The sequence below is a fragment of the Manis javanica genome, chromosome 9 (genome assembly GCF_040802235.1).
Source record: "Manis javanica isolate MJ-LG chromosome 9, MJ_LKY, whole genome shotgun sequence".
NCBI lineage: Eukaryota > Metazoa > Chordata > Mammalia > Pholidota > Manidae > Manis > Manis javanica.
This window is the reverse complement of record NC_133164.1, coordinates 77,806,817-77,819,567: the sequence shown is the minus strand read 5'-3', so window position 1 is coordinate 77,819,567 and position 12,751 is coordinate 77,806,817. Positions and strand designations below refer to the sequence as shown.

At 33.0% G+C, this 12,751-nt stretch overlaps 1 protein-coding gene across 2 annotated transcripts in view; it reads left to right on the top strand.

The window, feature by feature from the left end:
* The window catches only part of NDUFV2 (NADH:ubiquinone oxidoreductase core subunit V2), a 47,768-nt gene that overhangs the window by 26,934 nt on the left and 8,083 nt on the right, over positions 1-12,751 (top strand). The window contains exons 2-7 of one of the 2 annotated variants that reach the window (XM_037008376.2): positions 1,756-1,985; positions 5,783-5,848; positions 7,263-7,325; positions 7,408-7,524; positions 10,360-10,528; positions 11,813-11,922. In XM_037008376.2, the coding sequence (XP_036864271.2) occupies positions 1,833-1,985; positions 5,783-5,848; positions 7,263-7,325; positions 7,408-7,524; positions 10,360-10,528; positions 11,813-11,922 (678 nt within the window). In that variant the 5' untranslated portion in view covers positions 1,756-1,832. The remainder of the gene's footprint in view (positions 1-1,755; positions 1,986-5,782; positions 5,849-7,262; positions 7,326-7,407; positions 7,525-10,359; positions 10,529-11,812; positions 11,923-12,751) is intronic. The other variant, XM_037008378.2, reaches the window with a different exon arrangement.

Here is a 12,751-nt window from a genome sequence, read left to right as displayed (position 1 = left end):
TAAAGCAGGAATTCTCAAAGATACCAAAACAACAGGATAGCTTTGAAAATGGCCACGAGTTAACTTGCTATGAGTGAGTAAAGTTTATGCCAGTTGAAAAAAATGAGAGCTAATATTTATCAGTTTACTCTATTTTGCTGGTTTCTTTTGTAAACAAATTATCTGAGCCCTTTCCTATTTTTAAGAAACTGACTTTAGACATTGCAATTAAGTTGCTCAAATGCTATTCTAATATATATGTATATTAGAATGTATTAGAATATTCTAATATATATATATATATATATATTTAGTTTTCTGTAGGAACAGAGGAGAAGAGTGGCATTTACTGTTTTAAAAAATGTTTAAGAAAATATTAAATAGCTTGTTTTAAATAGAGTACATGCATGTACCCTTCTCTCAAATAGGAACATCATGAGCCAAGGGAGGCAGGCCTTTTCATTTCTAATCAATCTCCCTATATGTGCATAGCTGGCTTTCTTCATTAAACTCCTTAGTTTCTTACAACTCTTCTTCTGGAATTATCAGATAGTTCCATTTAAGTGGCCAATAATAAAGTCATGATCTTTGTAGTCATTAGCCGTAAGAGCTAATGTGAGTTCTGCCACTAATGAGTTATGTGACCTTGAGAAGTTTTTTTAACTTGTTCAAATCCATTTCCTGGAAGTACCTACTTTGCATAAGACTTGTAAAAAATTAATAATGTGTAAAAGCTTAGAGTCTGACACACAGTACTTCTCATAATAATAGTTAATGACAGTTAACATTAATAGTACTTACTACATGCCAGGCTGTGTATTAGCACCTTATGTGGATTATCTTTCTTAATCCTCAAAACAGCCCTGTGAAGTATGTACTGTTATAATTCCAATTTTGCAAAGTTGCAAAGAGGAAAGTGGCTCTGGAGCTGGTCTTTTAACCACTTTGCTGTATACAAAAGGTGTAAATGGGTTATTAGAGAGATACCAGTGATACATCCCTATTTCTGAGATTTTAATGTGAAGAGTACGTTTCTTAGAACTGATGAAATTGACACTTTATGTTTAGTATTAGTCCTTTTTTACATCACAACCACCATCTGACCAACAGTATTTTTAAAATTAGTTTGGTGGCACTGGAGAGGAAGATTTGAATTGAAAAAAGGTCAGAAAACTGCTAAAGCAATGCACAGACCTGAAATATGTCTGAAGTAGAGTGGTGATAGAAAAAGGACTAAAGATTTTATTTTTAGAAATTGAAATCTAATACATGTACATGGCAAAAAATTCAAACTGTGCAAGGAGATAAATATATATTATAGAAAATAAATATTTTATTAAAGAATAAGGATACAAGGATATATCTATTATGATGCACATATAAGATATATTGCCTGTATTATAGGAATGAGTAAATTTCCTTCCCACTCTAGATTGTTGGTTCCTCCCTCTAGAGATAGCCACTGTTACTGGTTTCTTTTATAATATCTCTATATTCATCTGATTTATTCATTTATTCCTTGTATATTTTCTGTATGCTAGTATTTTCTGTATTTTGAAAAATCAGTTGGACATGTAGACTGCTGTTTATAGATTTTGGCTTTCTTGGAAGAACTGTGAATGCTCTGAGATTTTACCCTACTTGCAGGTTAACAAGTTTCATGGGTGCTGTCTGAGACTCCTGGGTCAGGGACAGAGGACTTTTGTTACTCAAGGTATAGCAGGCACCATGAGCTTCATGTTCACATTGGTTTCCCTTGACTTTCAAATCCCATAGGGGCAACATGGAGAAGCCCAGGTAAATGCTGTGCATCACAGCTGAGGAACCTAACTCCAGCTTGCTCAACCTTTGCCATGGGGGGAGACATTCTCTATAAAAATCCTTGGAAAGACAGTCTAGAACAAAAGCTGTTAGGACTTGCTGTCTTCACTCACAGGATGTGCAGAATCTCGAGACCCATGGAAAATTGTCTACCAGCACTACTTTTTCCTCCTTCCCCACTTCAGGTAAAAAAGAAATTTATATGTTGATTTGAGTGGTGAGAAAGGAGATGGTATTTTTCAGCCATCTAAAATATACTTTCACCAGAAAAATTAGTCTTATGTGAATATAAATAAGTAAAAAATAATTATGTGCAAATTCAAGGAACTTAGTAATATGTTCTTTTGTGAAAGTGGCAGTGACTCTTGTTAGTCAACAGCACAGTTTAAAAATGTTTCATTCTTAAAATGCAGTTGCTTAAATCTTCCATTTTTCAGTTGCTGTTAAATGATCACGTTGTATCACTGCTTTTACTTCCTTCTCTGTTTGCATTTGAATTGTCAAACTCTGCCATTTCCATGGTTGGTTTAATCCAGCTGAATAGATGTGGTAATGCTTTAACAGGTTTTTACTTTTAGAGAAACTTCATTATTTGAACCTCAAAATGCCCCAATGAGCAAATATCTGTTTTACAGGTACAAAAATTGAGACTTAGAGAAATTGGCTCTTGTGCAAGGTCATACACTGGTTCAGTGGCAGAGTAGTATCTAAAACCAAATCTTTTTTAAAAATTGAAACTAACTTTTTTTCCTGTAATTTAGCTGCTGTCTGTTGCCTTTTCAATCAGTAGTCTGTCTTCAATGGTTTGGACTTTAAAACACTTTGTTTTGGATACAAGTGCGCGCGCGTGCGTGTGCGTGTGTGTGTGTGTGTGTGTGTGTGTGTGTGTGTGTGTGTGTGTGTGTGTGTGTAAACTCATGTGCATGTTTAGAATTACAGGTCAGCCAGAGAGTGCTTTTAAAATAGAAAACGTAGTAACCGATTTTTAAGATTATCTCTGTATTTTTTAAGTAACAGTATATGCAGAGCCTGGAATAATGAGGAAGGGATCGAATATTGACCCAAAACTGAAGTTGTTTTAATTTAGAGATTGTTGGTGGTTAGTGAGAATATGCAGGGAAGTTGGAAGGAGAAATAAGATTAGCAGTAGAGACGATAAGTTTCATTTTGTACTTGATGTATGTTTTGTTTTAAATAAGATGTTTTTCAGCTGTTAACCCATGTTATATAGAAAAAAAGAGAAAAAAGAGAAATATAAGAAACAGAATATAAAATGGGTCCTTTATAATCTTATTAACAGAGATATGTACTTTTCGTTATGGCCTCCCAGTCTTTTCACTGGTGTCTGTTGAACATAATTTGGATGGTAGTAAATGCCTTTTTGTTAGTTTTTGTGTAACCATGATATTATCCAGTCATGACTGTGGCATAGATATTTCTATGTCATTATATTTAGGAAATATAATTTTTGTTTGCTACATAATGATTTTTATTGGAATTGTTAATATTTAAAACCTCCGTTTGTTGGGCTTCCTGGTTTCTTGTGTTTTGCTGTTATAGAAAACATTTTTATATAAATCTCTATCCCCATTTTAGACTATTCTTTATGATTAATTTCTAAATGTAGATTTACTAGGTTAAAAAATGGAAACTTACTAAATTTAGCCTCTCCATACACTATGCCAACTTGCTTTCCTAAAAGGCTGTATCAGTTTTTTTTTGGTAGCATTAATCTACAATTACATGAGGAACATTGTTTACTAGACCCCCCCCTTCACCAAGTCCCTCCCACATACCCCATTGTCCATCAGCGTAGTGAGATGCTGTAAAATCACTGCTTGTCTTCTCTGTGTTGTACAGCCCCTCCCCGTGCCCCCCACCACATTATACATGCTAATCATAAGGCCCCCTTTCTACTCCCCTCCCCCCTTCTCCCTCCCTTCCCACCCATCCTCCCCAGTCCCTTTCCCAGTGGTGGTAACTGTTAGTCCTTTCTTGGGTTCTGTGATTCTGCTGCTGTTTTGTTCCTTCAGTTTTTCCTTTGTTCTTATTCCACCGATGAGTGAAATGCTGTATCAGTTTTTACCTAATGTATAAGCATGCCTACCTCTCCATACTGTCAACAGAATTGAATGTTATCTTTTAAGAAAAAAGATCTTTGCTAAGTTAATAGCTGGAAATGTTATCTCATTTAAAATTGCATGTTTTTAATACTAGTAAATTTTTTAACTTGAATTTTGTGACAGTTTTGTTCATATTTATTCATTTTTGTCATTGAGATTTATATGCATTTATGATCTCTTCAGCCTGTTAGCTTTACATCTTCAGATGTTTTGTAAGAGCCAATCAACTGCATAGAGTTAAGAGATGAGAATTTATAAGCTCTCAGAGGCAAAAGCTTTATAGAGAAAAGAACGTAGGACATACTGAGCCCTGAGGGAGTGGGTAAAAAGCCTATAAAGTAAAAAGAAAATGTTATGGATCAAAATTTAAGAAAAGAGAGGCTGGGATGCTTTATCTACTGGTAAATTAATCGTTCCTTATTTTATTATGAAACCCTTTGTTTTCTCTTAGAATTTCAGTTAACTCAAAATTCTAGTTGCTCAGAAAAAAATTTTTTAATTAAAAAAAAACTCAGCTAAATTGATGGCAGGAACTATCTTCTAAATTTTTAGTTTGTTAATTTTTTAAAGCCTTATTCTGATATTGTTCTTATAGTATTATTTGGAAATTATGGCCTTAGTTTTATGTTCACTTATCTCAGTCTAGATTATATACAGGCAAATCAGAGATACAGGTATAACCTTATATTTAATTTACAGATTGACCCTGAAACAATTTGGGAGAAATTGGAAAAAAGTATAAGAAAAAAAATTTAAGAACATAAACTGTCTCCTTGGTATGTGTTGTATTATTTTTTAAAAATTGTTTTTCAGACAAAAAGCAAGAAATAAAATAAGCACTGTGTATATACACTTGCTGCCTAAGAACAAAACTAACACAGTTGAAACCCCCTTGTGTACCACTTAGCTGTTTGAATTCTCTCCCACCATTATCCTGAAATACATTTATCACTCCCCTATTTTATACCTTAATGTTTCACATTGTGTTACTTGTGTCTTTTCTTAATAAAGTAAGAGTTCCATGTAAATTTATTTCTTCAACTGAGGTATTATTTGGACCTAGGGAAAAGTTAAATAAATGATTACATATCACTGCTTTTACTTCCTTCTCTGTTTGCATTTGAATTGTCGAACTCTGCCAGTTCCATGATTGGTTTAATCCAGTGTTCTACCATCTGTGGTTAGTAGAACTCAGAAATTGAAGGATTTCTGAACAATAGTTGGATGACTCTGGGGGCCTGGGGTAGGGAGGAGCCACAGGGCAAAGAGAAATGAAATGTAGCAGAGAGAGCAATCAGATGGATTCCTTCCAAAACAATTGTGTATGGTCAATCTGCACAGCATCATAAGCAGCTTTCTGAAACTACTTTTATGGCTGGAGTTTCTGAACTAATTTAGTAAAGAACTAAAAAGAGGATACAGTTGACTCATTTGTACAGCATATATGACTCATTTGTACAGATGAAAACATGTTTATAAAGGTCCACATTAAATGAAAGCTGGCATCCAACATGATTCAGGCAAAAGTAAAAGGCAGTAAGTTAATGAAACATTAACTCTCCAAATGCATGCTGACAGTATACTAGAAAGAATACACAACTCAGGAGATCTGGGTTTTGGTGCTGACTATTCCATTTTTATGTTTGACCTTAGGCCAGTCAGTAACCTTATCTTTGGTTCTCTGTTTCCTTATACCTCTCCTGAAATAAAGATGGACAGGATGGTATAAGATAGTGTAGACCATATCTCTTAAGATCTTCTACTCCTAAGTTGATTCTGTTGTTCTTAATTATGGATCTTGAAGTATTATGAACAATTTTATAAGGTTTATGATTTACTAAACTCTCTTAAAATTTTAGGGAAGACATATAAGAAATTTGCACAAGTCAGTTGTGCAAAATGGAGCTGGAGGAGCCTTATTTGTGGTAAGTACTTAAGATTTCTTTCGAATGAAAAGACTTAGAATTTTGGGTAAATGTGTTGTGATGTCCAAAATATCCTAGACATCAATGTCTTTAGTATATGCTGGCCATTGTGTGAATTTAAATTGAATTCACTACATTCAAATGATGTATGATTCCAGCTGAACTTCTCAAGTCTAAGTTGTTTAAATTGCATAAGGCCAACTCTGAGAATAAGAATTTAGATTACTCTTTGGTGAGATTACTATGAGCCCTAACTTGATTTCTAGTTATATTTTGGCTTCCTAAAAATCAGTCGTGTTAGCTCACTGAAAATTCTGAGGCTGTAATTCGGGGCATCCCAAAATGGCACTAGTTTGAAACTTGTGGATTTTAATATAGTGAATACTTTGGCAGTTGGCCTTTCAATTTTTTGTTTCCAGAGTTTAACTACAGGTAGAGGTCAGGGAACTCCTCAGTTTAGTTGTACAATCCAGGAAGGCTAAGATGATAGTTTTCAGGGATTAATCTAGTGTTGTTTATAGGCAATTTAGTGGACTTGTATGATGACATAGACTTAGTGGTACAGTTTGGTAAACTGAGCTATTCCCAGATTGAATCTTAATGAGTTAGTCATATTTATTGATGAATAGAGTCCTGCTTTATATTTTAAAGTGTTTTTTTTTAAAGCATACCAAATTTGCCACATATTTGAGATCATTGTCCAGTTTTTCTTTGTTCCCTTGTCATTGAAAAAGCAGAACTCAGAGTTAACATATTAAGAGATTCAGTTCTGTGTTCATCATACATACAAAATATTAATTGATGTAAGTGTTCATGTCAGTGTGACTCATTTGATTTCCTGTTGACATGCCATTTCTTGTCAGTTTTTGAAGAGTACTTGATCTTGTATGGAGAAGAAATAAAACTTGTTGTTGGCTAGTTTCTGATATGTAGGAAAGAGATGGTATATTTGTACTTTACCTACAGTAGTGGGTCCCTTTGAAAATCTGATACACTCTTTTGGAAAAATGCAGTTATGTTCACACTCAAAATTTTGTGTTTAATTTTATAAGGCTTCCAGTAATTAGTAGTGTTTTGCTAGTTACATTAGACAATCCCATTCTCTAATCAACTTGGGTAACAGTTTTTCTTGCATTTTGGTCCTAAAACTACTTATCTTAACCTCTAAAGGATGGTTTGTAAAACTTTTCTAAAATTTTTAATTTTAGTAATGTTACTTTGATAATCATACTCATCAAATGTGTACTTAATAATTAGCCATTCTTGTTGATGTAAGCATAAACTGATACTATAGCTTGTTGGAATTAAAGAGAGAGTTCAAATGATCAATAGTAGTGTAGTAATATACAAAGTTATTCACAATTTTATGGAGATTTTGATAATTTTGGAAAACATTTTTTTCCCCTTTGTATAGCACAGAGATACTCCTGATAATAACCCAGATACTCCATTTGATTTCACACCAGAAAACTATAAGGTATGACTAAATTAACATAATTAATTTACACATATTTAGTGTCTTCCAGATGTATAAAAACAGGTGCTTTTTTCTGATACAGAGGATAGAGGCAATTGTAAAAAACTATCCAGAAGGGCACAAAACAGCAGCTGTGCTTCCAGTCTTGGATTTAGCCCAAAGACAGAATGGATGGCTGCCCATCTCAGCTATGAACAAGGTACTGAGTTTGTTTTTGCCTTAGTCTAAAACAAGATTGTGTATGTGGTAACTTCCATTTGTAGACATTCTTGTGACAGTCATTGATGTCAGAATCTAAGAGTTTGAGGCTCTTTAATCATGGTTTCCTCAAATTACATTTGTGTTTTTGTTGGGTCCCTTAATAAATGCAGAAGACTGAAAATGTAGAGCTTTTTATCCTTGCAGGAAATCATAGACATTATAATGAAAGAGGTTTTCTTTTCTTTTTCCCCCTTTTTGAGAGAAATGGCCATTAATATAGATGATCCCACATGTGTATTATTTGCTGTCAAGGTACTCTGGAAATTAATGTACTATTTAAATATTAGACACAGAAAAGGATCTGCTCATAGCTAATGTTAATCTTTTTAATATTCTGCATCTTTGGCTACAGGCTTTAACAAAAATCTATGACACATGGCATTTACAATGCTTATTATGGCACCTTGGAATCAGTAACCTACGGAAATGCTATGGGTGATGCATTTAAATGAAGTCAGTGTATTCATACGTTTTAAGATTCATTTTTTTCTAATAATGTTTTCACTTGTAATTCAGATGTCAAGTTTATTCATATCCTGTTAATATAACTATTTGTGTGGTATTATGTTACAGTGTATAGTTTACAGTACCATACAAAACTGTATTGTTAAAATCACACAACTAATAAGCCAATGTGATATAATGGGTATTATATTTGACTTTGAGCTAAAAGACGTGATTTTTCTGGATTTACTTCCTTATCTGCTATAAAGATTCAGAACTAGGCAGATCTCTTCCAATTATTATGATTTTTAAGTGGTAGAGCTAGGACTGAACCATTTCAAACTCAATGCATTTTCTGCTTGACGGAGTGTTGCAGATTCTGTTACACTTCATTCTTATTTTCACTTTCTAAATTTTACTTGATTTAACTTTAAGCTAGACCATTATCATCTTTTTTGGAGAATAGGAATGTCCTCAGTTTAATTGAATCCCACATGGCAAATTTTAGATTTAGTTCATTGATCTCTTACTTGCTTTGTACAATATCCTAACACTGGTGGACGTCAGTGTTTTTTTTGACTGAAAAATTTTATAAAACAAATTTGGCTGGTATTATATTTAATAAATATAGCTAGGTGTGGTTTTTTCCCAATAAATCATGTATTTATTTGGGGGTTTTCTAAATTACTCATCGTTTTTTATATTATAATAGTTTTCTAAATAATGATTTAGGTGTGTTTCTATCCATTGATACCTTTTTTTTGAAAAAATTTATGTTTTTAATAATGTTAAGCTTGTTTGAAATCTTGCTGAGTGATAAGCTTAGTAAGCTTAGCAGAGCAAAATAAATGCAAAACTAATGTGAGAAGAGTTCAAAAATATTTTTGTTTTATTTAAAGTTAGGTGTGTATGTATGAGTGGCAGGAAATAACATTTAGAGAATACAATCAAGATTCCACTTTACATTTGAGACTTTCAGTGTTACTGTTTCTTTGCCTCCACCCACCAGCCCCAGAGAAAAACCCAACCTTTCAACAAAAACAAAATCCAGAAGCTCATGGATTATTTACCATCGAGGTGTAGAGAGGTGCTCAGTAGCATCCTGAATGGGGGAGGGTACTTTTTCAAATTAGACATCGGCCTTACTCCAAATTTATTTGCTTACTCCCGTGGTAGGGCTCCAGTGTGTATATTTTCAGGCTTCAACATGTGTATTCTGAGAGAGCTCCAGATGAGAGGTCCATGCCTGGTTTTGTATCACTGAATTAAATTTAGCACAGCTACTTTATCTTTCACAAGTGAGACATGATTAGATGTCTTTTGAGAATACATTTCCTTTAGAATCTGTAATGTGCAAGTTAAACGTATTTGTCATCTGAAATGCCATTTAACAAGTTCTTTCATGTTGAGACATGGATATATGCATAATTTTTAAGAATGCCAGCTGTCACATCTTAAGGCTTGATAGAATAAGGATAGTGCATTACCTAGAAAGTTGTAGCCAGGATCATAGTCCTGATAAATTGACTGTATGTGGACCAGCCCTGGCAAACAACTAAAAATCCTTGTTTTCCTTAACAAATTTGCCCTGACCAAGAAAGCTGTACTCAGATAGTGATTCCCATGGTCCTGAACCCCAGTATGTCAAAGCAGATATTTTTGGTAAATACCTTGATGTGAAGGGTTGGGAAGTACTAGTCTGTAAGATCCAGCTTTCATAAAGAGTGTTGTGATAGGAAATAGAAGTAGTGTTTTGGATTGTTCTGGAGAGCTGTGTATGTGTATGTAAGTATGTAGATATGTAAACCAATATAGGCTAATAGGTAAGTTTGATTCTCAAATTTATTTTCTGTCTCATGCATTATACATCACCAGTAGTAACATCTAGGCTCTTTAAAAAAATTGGTGATAGGGTGAAAAAGTACAATTGTTTTATTTACTGAGTTTAGCCACCAAATTTTTGCCATTTATAAATTTTATATTACTGAAGATGATTCGCTGTGATCAAAGCAGAAATTCTTAATAGTGAAAGACTAAAAGATTAAGAGGAAAAGAAGATTCTTTTGCAAAGACAAGGAGTAAGGTAGGGGGAGAAGGAAGTGCTCTAACCATTAGCCTTTGGGCTCTATGTGGTTTAAGTGAAGGTGTCTGCAAAAATGAAAGAGCTTAAATACCTCACAAATCTCAAGTACAGGTTTACATTCTGCTTTTGAAGAATTCTTCTATTTTTACTAAATTAAAGCAATATTGAAATGATTGATTTTTACAACATAAAGTTCAGTTATTAAACACTGTAATTGCATTATTTAAAAATTTCCCAATATTTTAGGTTGCAGAAGTTTTACAAGTACCTCCAATGAGAGTGTATGAAGTAGCAACTTTTTATACAATGTATAATCGAAAGCCAGTTGGAAAGTACCACATTCAAGTCTGCACTACTACACCTTGCATGCTCCGAAATTCTGACAGTATCCTGGAGGCCATTCAGAAAAAGCTTGGTATGGGACACCTTATATTTATAACCTTTATGAAAAATAGAATTGTTTTTCTAGAATTGTCCTATTTCTATCTAAATTTTTAAACTTTTGCTATCTTAATTGGAGTTGTACTTCAGTAAATTTTTGTTTGCCCACCTTTATTTCTTATTATGTATTCTTAGTTCTCAGTCTCAAAGCTGAGTTTTCACCTTTTCTTTTCAATCATTAAGTGTATTTGAAAAGCTTCTAGGGGTTTTAAAGTTTTCATTATTTAGAAAGTTAGGTTTCTCTCATTGTGTAATAGCATGTGGTATATACAAAAGTGACTATAGTGTCCTTTTATTATTCCAAATGAGCCTTGGAACAAACAAGATAAAAGAATAGTAAAGAATGCTTCAAGAGGGGGGATGTTTGAAATAGGATGTTGTTATACCAGTATTTACAAAATTAAAAGGCTTTTATCCATAAAACTGCCACTGCTGCATTTATAACTATATATATCAAATGAAGCAAAAGGTAGTATCTTTTAATCTTGTCATGAATATAAAGTACTCACATGTTGTAAAAATAGTTGGACAGTTTTGAAGTATATGAAACAGAAAGCTCAAGTCTGCTCAAAATTCCACCCTCTACCTCCAAAGTACAAATTCTGGTAATAACTAGTATATTAATTGTAGATTTTATATTTTCCTAGTTATTTTCATTATTAAATACATAAATGTAATGTTTCTGCTTTTTGCATTTTATTTTGGTTATAGCATAATATGTATGTCTGCCTCATTTTTATAAGTTAATTATTCAGCAATTTGTTTCATGTATACACATCTTTGCTTACTTGCCCTGTTATATACTGAGGTGGTTTTATACTTTATTTTATACTGAGAGGTAGAATGGCTGGATGAGGTTTTTACTGTATTTTGCCAGAATGCTTTCCCTAGGATATAAGAGGACCTGTTTTCCTCATTTTTTTGGTGTTCTCTGACATTCGCAGTTTTCTGAGTCTACCAATCTGATAGTATGATCGATTTTATTGGGTTAATTATCACAATCAAAATGAAAATAATAGAGTCTGATTCACCTCTATGTAACAACAAACACTGGAGGATGAGTCCTCTGAAATTTGTTTTCAAAGGAAGTCCACTTAAGAAATCCTTGAGTGTTCTAGTATAATTATACAGAGTTGTTTGGTTTAAGAAATTGAATGCTCTTTAACATTTTTTGCTATATGCTGTTGATTTTTTTTCCTTAAACTATATTGCTACTGATGTACAACCTGGTCCTTACAGCGATCATTTATATTTTCAGGAATAAAGGTTGGGGAGACTACACCTGACAAACTTTTCACTCTTATAGAGGTGGAATGTTTAGGGGCCTGTGTAAATGCACCAATGGTTCAAATAAATGACAATTACTATGTGAGTATTTTCACTTAATATAAAGTCTTATGATGTCATATTTAAAATACTTTATATATTTGGTTTCCTGTCCTATAGATGTTGGTTTCTGAATTAATTCATTTAGAAGAAACTATTGGCATAAGTATCCAAAAGGCTTTTCTCATTCCCAAAGTTTATTTAAAAAAATCAAAGAATAAAAAAACCTAACATAAAAATGTCAGTTTTAGCTTCCCAGTTGTCCACCAGAAGGTTTTTAAAAAATTGTGTTTATACAGTTTTGCATTTAATTCCAGGAGATAATGACACATTTTTAAAACTTCTAAATTGTGAAAAATGTAATTACATTTATGGAAAATAACCACCAAAACTTAACAGGTAACATCTGCCACACCTGTTTCAGGTATTATTATTGTCATCATTATTATCATTTGTTGAAGTAAACTACACATGCAAGTAAACCACCCCCACTGAAAATCCTATTCTTTCATTCCCAAAAGATAACCCCTATCATAAATTGTGTATTCTTCCTGTACATTTTTAATCTTTTTAACACATATATTCAGCCATTCTAACGTAATACTATATTGCTTGTTTAAAAAATTTTAGGGATGTATCATACCTCTAAATACTGCTTTAGCCAAATCTCACAGGTTTGATAATTTTAACCAATAGTTCTAAATATTTTTAAATCTGCATTTTGATTTATTCTTTGAGTTAATGTTCTTTAGAAGCGTGTGAAGTTTTCTAGTTAGGTTTCTTTAAATTACTTGCTATCCTAATTATATCATGGTTTTCATTCAGTTTCTTGTTAGTTCACACTTCTTAGAAATTTGTGAAAATTGAAGCC